Below are 21,568 nucleotides of genomic sequence, written 5' to 3' on the forward strand. Positions count from 1 at the left end.
AATTAAAATCCGACAGACGACTTAAATATAACCTTGTAATAAGTAGGTAGCTACATATCAACCATAACAACGTTGGTAAGATAAGGTTAAGTTCTTTAAGCCCTTAGCGTTCACAAATCAGCACAAAAACTAATTAATAAAAAGTTGGAGTTATACAGGATTATAAAATTGCATACAAAATTATATTTTATTAATAAATAAAAGTTGAGAATGTTAATATAAAATACATTTCCAAAATCAATCATAATAAACTTATAGTTTGAAACATGTATGGGTTAATTATACAACCGATGTATCGTCTATATTCTACAGAAACATGACTTTCAAAGAAAAATCAGTACTCATATTATTAAGGCGAATAAAGAAAGCGATAGAAATACCTTCTTGTGAATAAGTGAGCTATTGGCCATCACTTAACATCTATTTTAATGTTAATAATTTAAACCTGATGTGGCCCAGTAGAAGAAACAAGTAAATCTTAAGCGAAGATTATGCGTTCAAATCCGGGCAAGCACTACTGATTTTTCATGTGTTTTTTGTTTTTATAATTAATATCATGCTCGGTAGTGTTGAAAAATATCGCGAGAAAACCATAAACTATCGAATAAAGTACCTGTGTGTCCTTCAATGCCTTTTTTAAGAGCGTGTAAAATAGTCTCGTAACCTTCTCCTCAAAACGCTGACTCTAACAATTTTACTTTTAATTTTATAAAACTAACTACCCGCCTCGGCCGTAAGGGTCTCCGTAATTAGATTGAAGAAAAAACTGGGTCCAAACTGAACATGCAGGATTCAACTCAGATATAATAACACACAAAAAAACTATTACACATGATCGTACTCAAAAAAGGGAAAATCAACATTATAATTGAATAAAGCATTACAGTCAATATTTTTTACTTCGACTCCGATATATATATATAATTCTTTGGTGTTATATATATATATATATATATACAATAATTGTTATATATATATATATAACAATTATTGTACTGACGTGTCATATTCTAACGCATATAAATATCCTCAATCTTCATTTCAATTCACAGTTGAGATCCTTACCTCGGACTTTAACTATATTACAAGTATATAATAATATCTACAATGCTAGGCATCATCTGTTTAATATTTGCCTTAAACGCTTACACGATCTCGGGTAAGAATTTAATATTTTATATTTTAGTTTATTAACAATATTATTTTGTATCTATCGAATATTTTTTTAACTATCGGTTTTTGAAGTCTAAACGTAAGTTTCTAAACACAAAACGATTCATGAAAATCATAAGCTCCAAAGGATCGGATTAATTATGATCTATTAGACAATGTAGGTAACGAGACCTCTAGGCGATGCAGGTTAGGCAGGTGAAATAAGTTTTTAATTTTATAATTAATGAAATTGTCCCATTCGAAATGGCAGATTACATAAATTCATTGTTCATTATATAGTTATAAATAAAATTGCATTATATTAAAAAAAAGGCAGTATCAGGAGGAGTAGGCATCGAGAAGTGCATTGTCCCGACATATTTAATCCGGTCCCGAAGCTCCAGTAGTTTTGCGTAATATGTATTCAAAATAACAGACCACTCTCAGTTTGATAATTTATTTACTATAACTAAATTTTGATCCAATATATTTTACATATTGAATTCAATATATAAGAAGATTGTGATGCACCGACTCGCAGCACGAGTAGGTATTTTCAAAAATACTATCTATTTATACCGCTTGTCCCGACACGTATCGTGTCTTTTTTTTTAAGTATAGTCTCGGGGGGTTACATTTTCACCCCTCTAAACCTTTACGAAATTAGTTGAGACGAGACGAGACGAGATTAGTCTCATTAGATTTAGAACACCTTAATCGAGATTTACAAGTTTTGCTTTTCTTGAAATATATACTGTATTTCTTCATTTTAATTAAAACAAATTAAAGCACTCGAGGAACTTTTTAAATAAATCGAGATGTTAATAAACTTATATCGTATGCAATATTTCTTTATAATAAAAACATACGGACCTAGTTTTTCTCCAAAGTTATCAAAGATTATGAAAATTATATTAGATGTATAGAGGAGGAAAAACGTTATAAATTTTTGCGTGAACAATTAAAGGTACACAATTCTCTAAAAACTTAGTAAGAGTAGAGCCAAGTCTAATCAAAGAAAAAATGCCAAAGTGCAACTGAAATTGTTCCATACTAAGTGCTAACTGACAATTTTTTTTTGTATAAGACGATTTGAGCTTAGAACTGCCTATGCTTCATCGAACTCCATGTCAATTTCATTAAAATACATATACATACAGTCTATTATTTAATGTGAATTGGTAAAATACAATTGGACAGACTTATTTTCGCGTTAAAATAAATCGACGTACATCGGAACTTTAACGTACATAAGACAAATACCAAAACACAAGTTTTTACCACAATATTAATGGATTTTATATATAAGTCATAGGATACTTAACATCTGAAGGCGTGGAAACCTTTTGAATTATAAAATTACTTATCAGTGTAAAAACCATTGAGCAAAAAATATCATAAAATTAATATTCATAAAAAATAAACATTTATCTGTCTTTATACGAGACGTAACATTTGGAATTATTCTAAATTTGAAATAATGTTTAGATTTGAGTACAAAATTATTTACATTTTTCAAAGCTTCCTTCATCAAACCATGCAAGCCCGAAGATTCTGCCTGTATCATATCTTCAGCAAGCCTTGCCATTCCATTCTTTGCCAAGGGTGAGCCACAGATGGGTATACAGCCCATGGATCCACTGAAGCTAGAGCTCATCAAGAGCGACCAGGGAGGTCTTAAGATTATATTTAAGGACTCCACCTTGACTGGCCTTAAGGACTGCAGTGTTGAAAATATCAAGTAAGTTTTATTTTAAAGTTTTTTATAAACCACATTTTTCAACATCAATGTTATACAAGATATTGTTGTTAAGTGTAATTACACCTAACTTACACCTAAGTGGTAATCAGGTCCGTACATCTGTTAAGGCTGTTTTTAGCCGTCTAATAGCGAATGAGCGTAGTTGGAAATTGTGGACATTTTACATTACTAATACTTTATTGTACATTAAATGATAATATATATATATATATATATATATATATATATATATATATATATAAAACAAATAATAAGAACACGGAATCTCGTCGAACTTCCGGCTTACCTGTTACTCTTTAATAAAAAATAATAAAGAATCAAAAAGTTTACATATTAAATGACAGCTAATATTTAATATCTAATAATAAAACACTCATAAGTGATCTATTTGCATATATTATATTACAGTAATGAAAGTTGATTTAAACGATAAATTTTAACCATATTTTCCTTATAACTTGTCATTACCGCATTCAACAACCTATTGTCTGTATTGATTATTATCTTTATATATAATTATGTATTGAGTATTAAATTAAGTGTGTTGAAAACATATATTTAAACAGCAATTAAAACCAGGTTAAGTTCTAATAGACATTTATAATCTCAAAATAGACTATGGATGCAGGTATTTACTTGAAACATATCGCGTCGTACTTAACATGTAATATCTTTAAATGAAAATACTTACATAGGCACTTTTCATATGTTTTTTGTTGATATAAAAAATATGTATTATCTGTTTGACTTAGAGATATATATTCAAAGTCATTATCCTCGCAACATGCAATAATCGCATTATGAGCCAGCACTTTATAAAAATACCATTTAATTACAAGTTTTAAAATCATTTATAATTTACGAGATCTTCTCAGGCGTAACCTGTTTCAAAAGATGTGAGGTTAGAATAATTAATTGCATTATTTATTTATCGTCATATGTGGCGGTGAAAAATATTGAGTTTTTCTGCTTCTCAAACAGTCCGCAATTAAGGGATCCTAATCTCAAAATCGAATCTCAAAACCTCGTAAAGTCGTTGGTTCTTCGATTGATTTATCTGCGGTCACGTCGCACTGTCGTCCCATCGAGCTATAAATTTACACAGAATGTATTTATTTGCTAACAAACAAACTTGTGAATTTAATCATGCACAGGTGATATTATAAGATCCTCTGGGAGATATCTTGAGATTGGCTGGTACCGTTTTAGTCTTTATTCGTTGAAGAAAGAGCAGTATTTTATAAAACAACCAAAGATCAATTATTTCTGTGATCTAAGGTAGCAAGAGGATAATATTAATACAATAAAATAATCAGTATTGATATATTACTACAACCTTATTATTTTGAATTTCTGCAAACGTCGTACACAGCCAAAATGTTCAGAACTTTTCTTTGAAATATAACTATCCCAATGCATACTTAACACTCTTCGTGGTAGGACTTTGTGCAAGGCTGGCTGGGACGCTACCACTGCCTTACAAATTCAACCGCCTTCAATTCAAGGGTGAATTAGCTAATGTAGAGACACAAAGGAACATAACATATTAGTTCCCAAGGTCGGTGGCGCCTTGGTGATGTATGTAATGGTTAATTTGACGGCGCCAAAGTCTTTGAGCAGTGGTGATCAGTTACCATCAGCTTTGCAGGCCCATTTGCCCTAACTATACTATAAAAAATGGACGATGGTTTATCCGCATTACATGTTTCCTCCACAATAAGATTTGCTTTCCTTGAAGTTATTGCATAATTACTATTTCTTTCAACCTTCGCGCGCATGTTAGATTAAGATAAATATGTATGTCCGTAATAATTCGAAAGAAAACTCGTACTAACATATAGCATATTCCAATAAAATTAGGAATAAAGATAAACGAACTTAAGATTTACGTATTTTTCCGATTTGCTAATAACTCAGCTATATTGTGCACTAAGAGTTTATGGTTAATATATCTTTATTTATAATACAACACTATAACGCTAAATTACTGTTAATTAGCTGTCAACCAATGATATCTCGTCAATTTTCTGTCAAATGTTGTTTATTTGGCTTTGTTCCTCTTATTGCTGGAATATTGGTGTATACATATCCAATAATAACCATTTATTAAATTGAAATTGACCAAATCTTTGATATTGCGTTGTCTTTACTTCTAGATATTTACTTTAAAAAAAATGCAAATGTCTATGTTTAAAAATTTAGAAAAATGAATTTATTGAGTTTCATCCCCTGTTTAGATTCCATTGGAACCTACTTCAAAGAACCTCGCAATAAATTTTAGTTATATGTACTGAAAAGTCTAATTTTTATTTAGTGTATTTAAAATAATAAACAGTAGCTACCTGCTTATTAAATGCTTAACGTGATTGCCGTGCAAAGACAAGATTTTCTAAGCGAGACCAATTATAATTTCAACTACATAATAACGATATTATTTTCTTGACATGCGTTAATTATAATAAATGTAATAAAATTACCGTTATTAATATTAGTTTTTCCTTTTGCTATATCTACCTGTATACGTGAACAATATTTTATTTATTAAATACGAATTATTATTATTGGTCTGTGACAGCATAGACAAGTAACCATCGGATTTATTTTACCCGGAATTTCTATAATCGCTTTATGCAAATTCTTTAAAAACTGTTACTGTTTTGGAATTTATATGATATTAATTACTATTCAATATCCAATTTGTTACTATGAAATATTCTCTAATTAAATAGAATATTATATGTACCACCCTTTTATACTTTAAGTATTTGATATGTAAGTCACAAATTAAAATGAGCCCATGTTTATTCAAAATTTCCATACTAAACAAAATAATAGAGATAAATGATCCTAGGAAATAAAATATTTTCTTAAATTTCCTACGATTTTTATCGTTTATAAAATCCAATAATGAACCATGAAAACTTATAGTAAATTATATTATATTATACTCGCTGCATTGAACAAAAAAACATGACAATTGATCCTCCGTATTTTTCATTAGTCTACGCTTTACGTCCATAGAAAGGAAAATATAATAAGGGAGCGGTTAAATATATACTATCGTAAAATAAAAACAGCAGAAATAAATGTTAGCAGGTTGAATAAAGAATATAAGTAATAGATATTTGTAGTAAGTAGGTATAAGTGATCGATAAATGTCAGTTACTCAAAACTTACACTGAACTCGTCTACCTATACTAGGACTAATTAATAACTAAAACTACAGACTATTTAAAAAAAATCTAGTTATAACTAAGACTAATTTATAGGTAGCTTGTCAATACAATAATTTGTAAATCATTACATAGTATAAAACAAAGTCGCTTACCGCTGTTTGTGTCTATGTATGGTTAGATCTTTAAAATTACACAACGGATTTTGATGCGGTATTTTTTAATAGATATATCGATTCAAAAGGAAGGTTTATATGTTTAAAACATGCACAATATAGTAGAGAAATACTGATAATTTTAGAGCTTTCCAAGATAGTATACAGTGATATCATAAATAAACACATTTTTTTGCTTGCATTGCAAACGCTTTGACCTACGAGATAGATCAAAATAATGTACTACAGTATTGTACACCTTAAAAAGTTCTTCAAAAAAACGTTATAAGACATTCTGTAGTACTCGTATATTTATTATCAGCATTGCACCCGTTCGAAACCGGGGCGGGTCGCTAATAATCTAATAATAAAACAACCTTAATGATATTTCTCCTGCCCAGCTTGTCGTAACAGACTGATATTGAATAATAAATAATTATAAAATAGGTAAGAACAAAATTATATACTTTTTTTTACTTCGTTATAATAAATGATACAATAAAAATTATATTATGACAATAGGCTATTATAGATCATTAATGTATAATAGTACCTAAGACATTTACCACATATAATTACCGGAGCGATGTTCGTATTCCAAGCATGAGCTACAAACTACATTTAGCAATAATCAAATGTTACAAATAAATACGTTTATGACTCTCACTCTAATTTCTTTCAGAGCGCCTTTTCTTTGAGTTAAACGAGATAGTTCGCGCTTTACAAACGCTAGAGGCGCAGTATAACACGTTTTTAAAAATAGTTCGGAAAAGCCAAGTTTTGTAGTTTTAATTAATTTTAATGTTAATTTTATGTATAATATACATCTATTATTTGATTTATTTACTTGGTGATAAAGCATTACGCAAGTCCTTCTGGGTAGGAACCACCTACTCATCAAAACTTCTACCGCCAAACAGTAATACTTCACACTGTACAGGCACAGAGTACTTAAGATCTTAGTTCCTCAAAGTTGATGGCGCATTGGAAATGTACTCCTACAGCATTAATATATATTTTCGATGGTCACTCAATGGTAAGTCCATTAGATGGCATTTTCATTGTTGGTCTACCTATTTTATATATAAAAGAATATGTATTGATTCTCAAGCATAAAGTTGTATAATTTAAAAAAAAAACAACCTAAACTTGCATGGTTCACCCATTTTGTTTTGTTATATATTCGACTGCATTTTTGTACATATCGATGGATGATGGGATGATTTATTTACTTTAAAAAAATAACGTGAAAATGTATCGATATATGTATGTATATGGATAAGCATTATATCGTTGTGATCGTGACATATAATAAAGGTACTGAAGTAATTAAAACCATTTGGAGTACCATCATAGGAAAAGTATGAGATGAAGATCATTTTAAAATGTGACGCTAGTTTAAGTTACAATTTCAGGAAATGTAGGTATTTGAGAGAAGACATAATGTCTTCAAAGTTGAATAATTTGAAAATTCCGATCAAAGAAGGGTTTTTTTTTAAATAAATTTATTTTTGTTAACACAGATACGATACATCTAAAATGAAACAACATGTTGCCTTAAAATGTAACTTGGTACTCACAGGAGACTACAACATTGATGGACAACTATTAATTTTAACAGCCCAGGGTAATGGCAAATATAAGATTAATATACGTAAGTATATGCAAATAAAATTATAACAACAATACTTTAATAATAGGAGACTTTTTTTGAGTTCCTTATCTAAACAAACTACTAAACCAATGTGTATATCGTTTAAGAATATGATATCTTATACCAGAGAATGTAGTGCATTTCGAAAAAGGCTTACTTACTTTAATACAACAATTATGACAGACAAAATCTACCGATAGATTGCCTTCTATGTTATATTTGCTTAAAATAATAACGTATTTTAGAGGACATGCTGATTAAAGCTGTCATCGACATTTCTACGGTTAACGGTAAAGATGGAAAACCTCACTGGCATATTTCCAAGTGGAGCTACACTTTTGAAGTTTTAACTGGGACCACCTTTAACTTCGAGAATCTTTTTAACGGAAACAAAGCCCTTGGTAACGTATTGAATATACTTCTGTATATTTTGATAAAATATGTCGGAGATATATAAGTAAAGATTTTATGACAATTTTAAATTAGTTATTACCTAGTTGTGATTAGTAGTATAATTTTCATGATACACAATAAATAAGTTGTTTGAATATAATTTAATATCTTTTAGTATTATTGGTTTTACTTAGTAAAAACAAATTCAAATGAATGATTCATGGTTTATAATTGCAAAACATTTAAAACTCCAAAAGAAAAGGGACATAATATTTTGATAAAATTTCAGCTCAGCCAGTGTTAGATTTCGTCAACACCAGTTGGAAGGATGTAATGCAAGAAATAGCACCACCAATCGTCGATGCCATCGTTGCTAAAGTTGTCCATGGTGTGGAATCCTTGTATAAATCTGTACCCATTGACCAGCTACAAGCATAGAAAAAACATTTATCACAATTAATTATGTACTTAAAATTCAAGATTTGTGTTATAATTAAATAAATGGTTTCAATGATAATTATAGTTTTTTTAATGTCTTTGTCGTATGTACATAGCATCGTAAGATATGTACATGTTAAGCGAAGGAATGAGGACCATGTTGTGAGGCCTTCCTCACAACATGGTCGGCATTCCTCGAGACCATTCCAAGACCTTTCTTGAGCATGGATGTGGATGGATATAGAGATAGGGAACGACGAAAGAAACTATGGATGGAAAGACGATATGGCTGGAAAGAATTTTACTTGTGAGATGACGTCTGACATAGAAGTATGGAAGAAGAAGACATGCTGCGCCGACCCCAAATAAAATTGGGATAAGGGCAGGAGGATGATAAAATAAATTTGATTTTAATAATAAATAGATTATGTTTCCATTTGTGTTCGATATGTTATTTTAATATGGGATACCCAGTATTTTGACATTTTTTTTAACAAGTGATCGAAGTTAATGTAACTTAACTATGGGCAAAAATAGACATTTATTACGTCCGTTAACTATGACGATTAAATCGTTTTTTTCGCTATCAATCACATTGGTACGATATAATGAAACTTATTCATTAATATCAATCAGGACCAGATTTAAGATTGAATGCACTGGAGTCACAAAGGAGTGGATGTTTTGGAGCAACAGAGAAGTGAAGGTCCTAATTATTATCTTACAAATTAATTCAAACGTTTTCCTTTCTGTCTGTCAGGTTACATAATTTATTTACTCTTTGTAGAAGTAATTTAAAATAGTAATTAGTAATATTATTTATTACAATTTAACAGTTATTGTCTAGATATCTAAACATATATAATATAAAATTCTTAACTCGTCGGAATCTCTATTGTAGAGGCTCCTCCCTTGTGACCGCACAATTGTCCTAGGAACCTAAATCAGGCGCTGATCTCTAACTATTTAAAGGAATATAAGTTAAATAAATGAAATGCCAAAAAATAAATAAAGAGATAAAACCACAATTATTTCGTTTTTGTGAAATATGTAAGGCATATATGTACTTATGTAATTAAAGAACATTATTATTGTTAATGAGATATGGATATATATATTTTATGACAAGAGTAAATATATTTGACAGTATGCTTTAGCTGGTGGTAGGTTTTTGTGCAAGCCCGTCTGGGTAATACTACCCACTCATCATATATTTACCGCATAGCAACAAATCAAATCAAATTATTTTATTCAATATAAAAGCATTACACTTACTTATTGATTGTCAAATTATACACCACCACCAGTTCGGAAAAGAAAATACTATACTACTACTACTACCAGAAAAGAGCAGGGGAAAAAGCTCAGCGGGTCTTTTTCTTGTAAATCTGTGATTATTTACAAATATTCAATATCAAAAAAAGAAATAGCCAGGAATTGATCGTTTCATTCCCAGGGTGTTCCCATGGTTGATAAACCATGAATTCATCATCATACTACAGCATGTTTGTTCCCAACAAGAAAGGGCAAGTAATTTATGTATATGAGGACCCATACCAACAGTGATCTCAGGAGACCTTTTTCCGTCAACGTCAACCCAATAAAAAAAAACAATCAAAATTCTATTGTTAAGATAAGAAGTATAAGGTCAAACACACATTCTCTAATTCAATAGTGATAAAGTTTCCTGATCATAGTTTCATTTTGAGAATTTCGATAAGTCACAGAAAATCCCCAAGGCATTCTGTGACTCCTCCTAGGCTTCATAGATATTCTTAATAAACATGATACCTGCGTCGGTAGTCGAGCGACCCCTCGTAAATTCAAATTTGATTTGATTCAGATTGTCTGTTGAAGTATTCTAATAATTTATATAAAATATTTTGCGGAGGGTAGGTAGTAAAGAGTTCGGCCTATAGTTTTTGGGGTCTGAAGAACTACTAGATTTAAATATTGGAATGACTTTTCATCAGGTCAGGAAATATAACACGTTGGACACAACTAATAATTACAACTAATAATAAAAAAAATTGCAACATAAGGTGCAATCACATCGATAATTGAATTTATCACCTTTACCGAAATACCCCACAGATCGATCTATGAAATTATTTTTACTAGCAGATACCTATGTAATCAAATGGCTGAATCTAGTTTTTAAAACTAAATACATAGATAATACACTTATACCAGCTACTTCTACTAGAGACTAAATACTTTCTTTGATAATTTTTGATATACAAAGGAACACAAATTCAACAAAATGACAAATGACAGGAAAATGACAAATGTCAGGTGTCGTTGTCAAAATATGCCCATACTTGCATGCACTTTATTTGATTCTTAAGTTTAATTTTTAAAACTATTTTATTTCGAACATTTTGTATCAGCTTTATTCCGAAATATGCTTTGTCCCGAAGTTTGGAGTTTTCCTCCACCCAAAGTAATAACTTCATATAAGAAATGTGCTAACTTGGAAACTGTGATAAGTGCAGTTGAACGAAACTGTTTTTATAAAAGTGCGATTGTAACATGTGCAGATGAACTACATACGCCGCAACAAATTACTGAAATTTTACTAGAAGATACTGATTATTACAAGGTGTTAAATTGTCCTTTAACAGAATTTGTGGAGCCAGCATTTATACAAAATTTTGTAAAACCGGGAAAACTATATTGTCTTACAGCAGATGTTAACTGCATAGTGCAAAACTGTGCAGCTATAACCCCTGATGGAGTATTAACATTGAATATTCTCGAATCCACATATCAAACATTGGGTTTGGAAGGAAGTAAATGCCCTCATAACTATTATCAAGTAAAGATTAACTTATTAGACATAAAAAATCTAGAAAGAACCCGAACAGCCCTATCCAAAATTAAGTCATTAAATTTTTATGTATCTTGGGAACCAGATAAGAATAATGTTTGTCCATCATCAATTGCAAAGTATTTCTGTGACAGAAACTTTGAAGTGTCATGTCACAGCTTAGAAGTGCAAAAAATAACACCAGATGTCCGAGAAATACCAACTTTAATAGATTGTGAGATAGAAGGAATTGTAGAATGGATTGGTATGCTGGCACATGGAGCAGATTTATGTCCGACGGAGGATTATGTTAGTTCATACAGTGAGCCTGAATGTGATTCACCATTACAATCATCTAGAATATCACTATTAATTATTAAAGGATTTATAACTCCAAATATAATATCAAATGCATGTAAATCCTTGGCAGATTATGTTGAATCTCGGGAACTAAAAGGCTATTGGTCTTCAATAAGCATACAAAGTGTAGAGGATAGCTTATGGCAGTGGAGTGCGAGTAGCCCTAAAATGTTTCAGCCCCAAAATAGTTCATGTAATTTTTTCTTTTCTGAAGGTGGATGTGCTATTTATTTAATAGGACAATTAAAATATTCATAACTCATAACTGGTGTATTTATTTTGTTTATCTACATAGAAAAACATGAATAGCTGATTTTATATGCTCTGTTGCTATATACCATACCAATGCAATTTTAATACATTTTTAATAAGGTCATTACTTTTACTACTTAGTTTAAGAACTTTCTATAACAAGAACAATTCAAAGTAATTTCATTAGTGATAACAAACATTAAATAAATTTATAGCTTTTGCTGTTAATAAATACTTCAATAGTCAAAATATTGTACTGCTTTCTTCTGTATTATGCATTTCCACTTGTGTGGAACCTGATCAATTAAAAATCAAGAATTAATGTCATATGTTTCTGAATATTTGTAAGACAATGATTTTCCAGTCGCATTTATACTTCAGAAAGGCATAATTGTCTTGTTGTTCATGTAACATTTTTTTTTACGTAGGTTTAAATTTCCTGCAGTGGTACTGAAAAGTCATAGTCTCACAAACAAGGAGTTTTATTAGTAAACTGTTGTAATAATACTGAGATTTTTTCATTAAAAGTATAATAGGTTATGGGTTAATTTATTTTAATTTTAAAACCAATGTATAAATTATGGTAATATTAAACAACCTTGAAGTAACCCTTCTGCATAAATTACTAATAAAATCAAAAACACTTAAATAAAAATTCAAGTCATATAAGTATTTATTTAATAAACAAAACAAGCTGCAGTTTGATATTTCATATATCAACATTCCCTGCACCAAATAAAAATTAAACCAATACAATCACATTTTTCACTGATTCAGAAATGCTACACAGGCTTTGAGAAATAGTTTGGAATATAATATTTTAACCTCATCTTATACACTACATAATTCTATACCTCTAAATATTAATAAGACAATAATATTGAGTGATAAGATGATAACAAGATATAGACATTGGTACTAATATTTCCCACTTAGCATTGATATTAAACGGGACAGGTATTGATTAAATAGTTGCAAAAATTGGAAGACTACCAACTATTTAAGCAGATTTGGCTAATCCAATCACTCCACAAGCAATACGAGCCCCAGCATTTCCCGTGGTCTTGCTGAGTTCATGGCCCCCAACACCAAGATCATCAGGATCGGCGTGTACTACCAAGGTGCGTCCAATGATACTGTTAGGTCCCGCAAGTGAGATTTGGGAGTCTTGAATGTTCACCTAAAATTAATATAGTTAGTTTCAATAGAATGTATCACATTAGATAGAACTGAAATTTAATTAGCCTCTCAGTTACCACATTAATACAATCTATGTTATATGTTTCATTATACATATCATACAAAATACTAATTTTTCTGAATCTTAGTGGTTTTGTATAGTACACAACCCCACCAATACTTTTACCCACTAACTATCAAGCAATACTTTTAAATCAGTTTTAATTCAAGCAAAGTGTTAATTTTTATCTTACCTTTGTGACACCACCATCAGTAGAAGCTTCAATGTTGCCAAGATCTCCAACATGACGGACTGAAGCATTGGGAGCTCCGTGTTCTTGTTTCAAAGGATTGAAGTGAGGTCCTGCTGATGTGCATCCATTTGTGTTGTCACCAAATTCATGCACATGGAAGCCATGTTTGCCCTGGAATTCAGTTATATTATTTGTAATGGAATAATTTAAGTCTACATTTTATGGTATAAAAAAAAAACCAGTAAAAAGATTCATTATTCTTTGAAATGTATCCAACATTTGATTACTCCTTAATGTTGGATACATTTCAAGGATTATTTTTTAGTATATTTAGTAGGATACTTGTTGAGACAATTATTATCTTAAGAACATTAATGACTGATAAGATTCTTTGACTTTATGAATATGTGTCTCATCACACTTTGGGTTTTTACAGGAAAAAATCAACAATATCATGGGTTTAATTATAGTATATACATAAGAACCAACTAAGGGTTTTCTTTTTTTGCAACCACATCTTATACCTCATCCATGAAATGAGGACAATGCAAAATAATCCACTGACAAAAGCATTAATAAAACTAACTAATAAGAATAAAAGATAATTATTATTAAGTCCAAAATTCATTATACAAATTAATAAACAAATGTTATCAAGAAATTCATTTCGTAATTCAGAAGCATATCAGTTATTATACATTAGTTAAATCAATAAGTAGCACACCTTTAATTATACAAAGCAATCTATAATTCTACAAGCATACTTATTATGAAATAACTCATTATCATGAAAGCAAGGTCAGGTGACCCATGTACGCATATCAGATAAGTATAATAATAAAACAAATTAAAAATATATTTTTAATTATAAGGTTTTTTAAAACTAGTTCTAACTTGTTATAATACAAAACGTAGATATATATATATATTTTTAAAAGAAACTTATGTAATTTGTGTTCCATATGAACTTGCTTACTTATTTTGTTTTAATATGCAATATTTCAATACAAAAAAAATTCATTACTGTTTATATCTTTAAACATATAAATCTTATTTCCTGTTTATTATGTACATTTCTCCTAAGCAGTTGGGCTGATTTTGATGAAGTTTTTTATGTGTCTTTGAGTAGGCCCTAGATGGTTTAGATTGGCCCCCATAGGTACTACCATAAGGAATACAAATTCTTATTTCACCTAAGTCCAGATGGGCAGTTAGTTACTCTACATTTATCAATATTTACCAAAGTACTATAAAATACATATATTTGAAAGATATTAACATTATGTTTTATATAGTAATAAGATTTATTATTACACTTTAGTGACTATCTAGTAAGACATAAATATTCTATATCAAGTTACCTATATTTTTTCATTATTTGCAAGTCATTGTAGCATACAATTATTTAGTAGAAATAATGAAAGCTAAATCAATAACTGTGATTAATTATATTATACTTAGATAGCATAGATAATAATTTACCTTTGATAGTCCCTTGACTTCTCCAGAAACTACAACAGGGGAACTGTCATCCTGAAATAATCAAAACATCAAAATTAATATGGTGGTCTTGCAGCTGGGATGAAAAAACTTATATTAATCATATAATATAATATGTCTATAGTACCAATGTCGAGTGTCAACCAATTACCAATCTCTGGACAAAAACTACCTATAAATAATTTTGTTTCAACAAATAAAACAAAAAGGAACTAAGTATTGTAAAAAAAACTAAGAAAACAGTTGTATATAGTTATACACCACTGATGAATTCATTAAATTTTTGTAAAATATTTCTTAGACATTTTTTTTAAATATTCGTAAATTTCGGTATTCGTGATCATAACCTACAGCAATATATTTTTTAAAGGGGTTAATTAGAATGCAATTTTATCTACAAATCTCTGCATATATAGCATCTCTACAATTCATACGCGTACGGTAGCTTCTAGAAAATGCGTATATACTTGAATGTACATACAATAATAATCATACACATTCTTTATTTTAATAGTTTTAGTTTACCTTGTAACATCATATCTTACTATGAAATTACGTCAACCTCAAGGTTATCATGACGAGCAATTATAACATATCAAATATATTATATCAAAAATACCTGCTGATCGAAGAAGACTGTGCCACTTATATCACCATTTAAAACGCACACTGCTTTGGCCGGCATTATTATGCAATTTATTATTTAGGAAGAATAACTATAGTAGATATTGTTTACTATTAATCTAGATATGATATGTGAGGGAAAATAACTTAAGCTTAATTAGCTATATAGAGATAAAAAGTACAGTCAAATACAGATGTTCACTACGCTGCAGTCTGCTGGGTAATAAATGATTATTTGTATTTGTTGAAACCTCAAACATATAGCCGGTTTCTTCTGATATTCTGACCTATTTCAAGCTATAAGTTATCTGTGGTTATTTTTTAGATGATATGATATATTATGGATTATTTCTAAATACACAGAGAATAGTACACCAAATTATTAAACGAAAAGACTGAATGAGTTTATTAAGGTTTCTAAATGTTCAATATGTCAAGACAATTAATTAGTTTTTTTCGCAATAAGAAAAACAACTGTTTATACTCACATGTCATTTATGCAAACCTAATATTGCATTAATAAAAAAATAAATCATATTGAACTATGAAGAACATTCACTAACAGTTGTATTCGTAAAAAAGTATATAAAATCTCCTCACGCCAACTTATGATCTGAATAAAATAACAAATACAGAGAGAACCATAAACATAGTATGGTTCTCGTGTAGTAAAACTTAAGTTGTTTTAATCGACTTCTGATAAGGGCTACAAAAATACCAAAGTTATTATGGTAATTTCAGAAGATTTGAAAAGCGGAACATTACATATTTATGCTCATTATTGAAAGAAATATACAATACCGACACCCCTGAGTCATATATTATTGTACTAAGTATTTGTTACATGAAAAACAAAGCAGAAGTTTAGTCTATATTTGTTTTAATAACTGAATTATAGATCATTTGACAATGTAAAGGAGTGAATGTAACTTCTTGATAAATTATTCCTTATTTTACCCTTTCATGTATTTTGCACACGCCGTTATAATATTTAAAAAATATATTGTGTTGTCTTTTTCGATCTCCTTAATAAATAGTCAACACTATTCCAATATTCGTATAAAATAAGAATAAAACCAAGCCTAGTCTTAGATATAATAAATTCATTCCACAAAGACGGGCCTCACCATTTAATTTAATGTGCGTTCCTACGCTAATAAGCAAATAGGTAATCTGTACACTATATACAAATGCTTTATTTTACAATATAACAGAAACTCTAGCAGCTTACTTTGTATCCATTTGGACAAAAAAAATCTGGGGGAGTCATCGTGAATTTAAACATATTATATATTGTTATTGTCTTTTATAAATCATATTTTAATAATAGCAACACCGTAATTTTGGCACATGTTATGGCAAATCCATCTCGGATTGATTGACAAATGACTTGAATTTGACATATGACTTTTAGTTGTCAGAGATTCAAAACAAACCTAACCTACCTACTTTGATTTACTAAAGTGGTTACATACTTTTTGTTTCTAAATTAAAAGGAAGATTGTTAGCGCCGGCGCAATAGTGATTGCCATGTGTCTTCTGCCTACAAAATTTGGTGTCGACAAAATGAATATTTTTTATTATTAGAATTACATATTGTCTATACATTATAAGTTTGCATTTAAACAAAATATGGAGGAAAATGTTGCTATTGCAGCAATACCTTCTCCGGTAAGTAGAAATTCCAAATAAATTAAGTAGCGCACATGGTAAAATGATAAATGTAAAATGAGTTTTTCGTTTTTAATTTGCAGGCAATATCTGCTGAAGTAGAATCTACGCAAATTATAGAGGAAGGTCCTAGAGTAAGTTATTAAATTACGGAATTACTAATTATATTTCTATATATATTTTTTGTATAAAATCTCAATATTTTTATTTTAGGTATGTCCACTTTGTTCTTCTGAAATAAGATTTTTTTTCATAAATTTCAATGAAAAAATGTTAATGTGTGAGAATATTGAATGTGAATTTCCATTTGGGTATGAAGACCTACAATTTGTACGGTTTGAAAATGAAGAAGACATGAGTGATGTCATATCCATAAGAACAAAAAGAACCCACATTTCACCTGTAGCAACTGGTTCTGTTATTTCTACAGCTAGCTGGTCTGAAATAGACAAAATCAATAGAGTTTACGATTCAGAGGACAGTCAGCTGGAACAACGATCATATGATATTCCATCTCAGAAAGAAAAGAGAAAAAATAAAAAAAATACAAAAGATAGTGAATTTTTAATTCAGAAACATGTTGAAGATATCAAAGGTTTGAACATGGAACTAATGGAGATATCTGAGACCAACAAAATAATTAAGAATGAGAGATGGATTAAAAATCTCATGACATTGCAAGGAAAGTCAGGTGTAAAGCTTTTAAAACCAGAGGAATTAAAACAAGTGAAGAAGGACAATAAGGATATTAAAATAAATATTGACACTGGTAACAGCTCTAATATATCAACTATTCAAATCCAAATTGCTGAGACTGATGTTTAGTAAATCAAACTGATGTACCATCAGTGACTGTGTTCAATTTACATAAAAAAAATTAGATCTAAATTGTAATGATAAATTTAATTTGACAGATGTTACTGCAACAGTTTGATGATGTGTAAATGAGATTTTACCTCAAGTTTTGATAAAAAAATCGCAATTCTGCCTTTTTTATTTTTATTATTATTACCAATAATAATAAATTAAGAGGGTAGCCTTGTTATTGTAATTCAATTTAAAAAAATGTGTAAAAATATTCAAAGTATAATTGGTACAATCAGTTTCATGTTTATTCTATCTATTTAGAACTGGCGTTATTTTTGTAAAGCAAGTGTTATAGATAGTCATATCTATACCACTAAACTACTATAGAATATTGTAAAAAGTACCTTAGAAATGTGAAACACATTTGAGGTAATCTTTTACTTTACTGGTATTTATTTAATTATTAATTTGAAATTATTTCAAATGTGGAATAATGCATTATATATAGTTCTACTGTCTAGTAAAGGCTTCCTGTGCAATTTTGTGTTTAATCTGATACAGCTCTAATGCAGGAGAAATTGACGCGCACAAGATTATTTTATACTTCATGCTTAAACCTGGCTTAAGTTTTCTCTGTTTAACACAAAAGGAAGTCCTTAACTAGCAATGGTACATTTTTGTTTCTTATCACAAAAATTAATATTTAAGTTAATTTTAAAAATTGTAAATTATGCTTTCTGTTAAAGTATAAATTACTTACTTTTGTATTGTAAAGAAAATCAAACTGAAAATATGATTTTTATTTATTTTTTTGTTTTTGTATAAGAAGGAAGATGAGCTAAATGTACTTTTAGATAATGTATGAAGATAGCTTATTAGCAACAAAACTCGAAATATAACAAGCGATTGTTCACAACAAAATTAACCAAGATATGGGCGAAAACAGCCATTTTTTAAATATTTTTGTTTTGATGCTTTGTTATACCTTCAAAAGCGAGTAGAAAATAATAGATAACAAGAGATATAACATTCGTTCTCATTCCGCACCGTGTGGTATATTTGCAGTATTTGAAATAGTTATCGGGTGCTCCATTTTCTGTCTTCCTTCGAATTTTGAATATTTAAATATTTTTTTTCTTGCAAAAAGGAGACAGACCACCATTTTTGTTTTTTATTTTTTTTTGTTATTTATTTTTTTAAGTTATGCCCCGCATGTCAGTGTGGCAAAACCTTTTAGTATTCTTTTTAATTATTATTAATAAATTATTAATAATAAAGTGATGTGATATTAGAGTACTAAAGTACAAACTCATAAACTACTTTTTTGTACTGTAACATTTGTTTCATTTCTATTCATTGATTAAAGTTCCTAAGTTACTATTTACAATTCAAATAATATTAATGTGTAGAATATTATTTTATTACAAATTATTGTAATAAGCTGAATCTAAAATGTTCAAAGAAAATTAAGTTGTGTGTCCAAGAACCGCTTGCACCTAATGGTGAGTAGTCACCATCACTCATAAATATGGGTGCCGTAATATTTTTTTCATTTCAGTCCCTACATCGACAATGCCCCACCAACCTTGGAAAATAAAACCCTAACTCCCTTGTGCCTATAGCTGTTTGGCGGTAGAACCCTCCATATGTCTGATGGTCACGTTTGTATCGACCAACTCGCATTGGAGGATGGTGGAATAAGCTGGAAATCTCTTCAAAAGGAGATGAGGCCTTAGTCCAGCCTAGTAGACTTACAACAGCTGTAAAGGTACCACACCTTAATAGAATATCTTTATTGCTTCATACATTTCGTGCATAAATAAATAATAAACATTTGACAACATCACATACATTACTCTGTTCCCAATTTAAGTAGCTAAAGCACTTGTGTTATGGAAAATCAGAAGTAACGACGGTACCACAAACACCCAGACCCAAGACAACACAGGAAACTAATGAACTTATTCTACATCGACTCGGTTGGGAATCGAACCAGGGACCTCGGAGTGGCGTACCTTTGAAAAGCGGTGTACACACTACTCGACCACGGAGGTCGTCGTATGCATGGCGGTGAAGAAAGACATCAAAATGCGAATATGTCGTATGTTATTCTGACACATGTGTTTTTTTTCATAAATTAGCGATGTTACAAAGAAGTAAGTTTCAGTTCATTATGAGATAGGTGTTTTTTTTAAGCCCCGCGACACTTTCGGTGCACTAACATTGCTCTAGTGAAATTATAAGAAAGCTGATATACGATCTTTGCGGACAAGAAATTGAAAGTGATACTTAATCTGTCCAAGTATTTTGCACCAATGTGTTACCTGCTTTCTTAATAACTACAATACATATCTATATCTATCTATAGTAATAAATCGTATTATACAATGTCGCTTCCTGTTTCAGCCTGTATTTGCACTAACTTCATCTAAACTACTTAATGGATTTTTATGGGGTTTTACTAAAAGAACAGTGAAGGTAAAATAAACAAGGAAGGTTTGTGTTCATCATTGGTTGATATTTTGTACAAAATGGCTAACGTATTTTTCCTAAATAAACGATTTTTGTACGTTCACAAGGCTAAAGCTGGTTAACATCAGGAGATACGTACATCAAATCAATGTACGAGAAAATGTTACGTCTTTTTTCAAACCTAAAGAAATTGTCTTCAGTATAAGTTCTCTAATCCGAGGTGGATGGTGATTAGTGGTGGTGGTAATAGATTATAACTAAAAAACTACTCTATAATATAGAGTAGCTATATTGTGAATGAGTCATAGAAGTATTAAATTAATTGTCTATGGGAAAATCTTAACATGTGTCATTAGTTAAGTAAAGTCTATGCTGGATACCTCTATAATAATAATGAATACGTATGATGTAATAAATTAATAGTTAAAGATGCCTAAAAGCTAATAATGATAATCCCTACTAACATTATAAACACTAAAGTAACTCTGTCTGTTAACCTCTTCACGCTTAAACCGATGCACCGATTTAGACGAAATTTGTTATGTTGATTATTTGAGTTCCGGGAAAGGACATAGGCTCCTTTTTTTGTTTCAACCCTGTAGGGGGTAAAATTGAGAGGTGAAGGTTTGTGTGCTATAAAATTTTATTAATTTCACTTTTGTACAATATTGTTTTTCTGTATCGTTTACTTTATTGGTGCTTGACTATATTGGATGAGTATTCCAAAACTTTTCTTCAAGTATAAAAATAAATAGAAAAGCGTGATTTTGTCCATTGTATATTTATAATATATCGTGTATTATACTGTATATTTTATTTTTAACCTGGGTAATAGATGCGGACTTGTATTGCAACTCATAACAGTGCCATTAGGAGAGATACAGGAATTTTAAAGGAAAATTTCCTGCTCTAA

The 21,568-nt window shown here is 29.9% G+C and overlaps 4 protein-coding genes across 4 annotated transcripts; 3 read left to right on the forward strand and 1 right to left on the reverse strand.

Annotated features, from left to right (window-relative positions):
• Positions 1-1,048: 1,048 nt before the first annotated feature.
• Positions 1,049-8,779, forward strand: LOC125067034 (protein takeout-like). The gene is made up of 5 exons (XM_047675411.1): positions 1,049-1,159; positions 2,674-2,893; positions 7,766-7,896; positions 8,142-8,297; positions 8,579-8,779. Exons 1-5 carry the CDS (start codon positions 1,108-1,110, stop codon positions 8,725-8,727), a joined length of 708 nt encoding a protein of 235 aa, XP_047531367.1. The 5' UTR covers positions 1,049-1,107; the 3' UTR covers positions 8,728-8,779.
• A 2,264-nt stretch (positions 8,780-11,043) lies between these two features.
• Positions 11,044-12,675, forward strand: LOC125067033. Its single transcript, XM_047675410.1, has one exon. The coding sequence runs from the start codon at positions 11,132-11,134 to the stop codon at positions 12,152-12,154; it is 1,023 nt and encodes a 340-aa protein (XP_047531366.1). The 5' UTR covers positions 11,044-11,131; the 3' UTR covers positions 12,155-12,675.
• A 122-nt stretch (positions 12,676-12,797) lies between these two features.
• On the reverse strand, positions 12,798-15,943 carry LOC125067036 (superoxide dismutase [Cu-Zn]). Its single transcript, XM_047675413.1, has 4 exons — positions 15,701-15,943; positions 15,064-15,114; positions 13,582-13,752; positions 12,798-13,328 (listed from the first exon to the last, which is right to left on the reverse strand). Exons 1-4 carry the CDS (start codon positions 15,764-15,766, stop codon positions 13,149-13,151), a joined length of 468 nt encoding a protein of 155 aa, XP_047531369.1. The 5' UTR covers positions 15,767-15,943; the 3' UTR covers positions 12,798-13,148.
• Positions 15,944-17,135: 1,192 nt separating this feature from the next.
• LOC125067035 lies at positions 17,136-19,504 on the forward strand. The gene is made up of 3 exons (XM_047675412.1): positions 17,136-17,376; positions 17,460-17,510; positions 17,590-19,504. Exons 1-3 carry the CDS (start codon positions 17,338-17,340, stop codon positions 18,199-18,201), a joined length of 702 nt encoding a protein of 233 aa, XP_047531368.1. The 5' UTR covers positions 17,136-17,337; the 3' UTR covers positions 18,202-19,504.
• The last annotated feature ends 2,064 nt before the right edge of the window (positions 19,505-21,568 follow it).

Source organism: Vanessa atalanta, chromosome 10 (genome assembly GCF_905147765.1).
Source record: "Vanessa atalanta chromosome 10, ilVanAtal1.2, whole genome shotgun sequence".
NCBI lineage: Eukaryota > Metazoa > Arthropoda > Insecta > Lepidoptera > Nymphalidae > Vanessa > Vanessa atalanta.

What these genes read in the sequence shown, in the direction of transcription:
- LOC125067034 (XM_047675411.1), top strand. Translation starts at nt 1,108, where the DNA reads ATGCTAGGCATCATCTGTTTAATATTTGCCTTAAACGCTTACACGATC. An exon ending in CAAATATAAGATTAATATAC is followed by an intron (nt 7,897 to 8,141) that starts GTAAGTATATGC and finishes AACGTATTTTAG; the next exon opens with AGGACATGCTGATTAAAGCT. An exon ending in TAACGGAAACAAAGCCCTTG is followed by an intron (nt 8,298 to 8,578) that starts GTAACGTATTGA and finishes ATAAAATTTCAG; the next exon opens with CTCAGCCAGTGTTAGATTTC.
- LOC125067033 (XM_047675410.1), top strand. Translation starts at nt 11,132, where the DNA reads ATGCTTTGTCCCGAAGTTTGGAGTTTTCCTCCACCCAAAGTAATAACT.
- LOC125067036 (XM_047675413.1), bottom strand. Translation starts at nt 15,766, where the DNA reads ATGCCGGCCAAAGCAGTGTGCGTTTTAAATGGTGATATAAGTGGCACA. An exon ending in AAGTCAAGGGACTATCAAAG is followed by an intron (nt 13,753 to 15,063) that starts GTAAATTATTAT and finishes ACTGAATTCCAG; the next exon opens with GGCAAACATGGCTTCCATGT. An exon ending in CTGATGGTGGTGTCACAAAG is followed by an intron (nt 13,329 to 13,581) that starts GTAAGATAAAAA and finishes TATTAATTTTAG; the next exon opens with GTGAACATTCAAGACTCCCA.
- LOC125067035 (XM_047675412.1), top strand. Translation starts at nt 17,338, where the DNA reads ATGGAGGAAAATGTTGCTATTGCAGCAATACCTTCTCCG. An exon ending in TTGCAGCAATACCTTCTCCG is followed by an intron (nt 17,377 to 17,459) that starts GTAAGTAGAAAT and finishes TTTAATTTGCAG; the next exon opens with GCAATATCTGCTGAAGTAGA. An exon ending in TTATAGAGGAAGGTCCTAGA is followed by an intron (nt 17,511 to 17,589) that starts GTAAGTTATTAA and finishes TTTTTATTTTAG; the next exon opens with GTATGTCCACTTTGTTCTTC.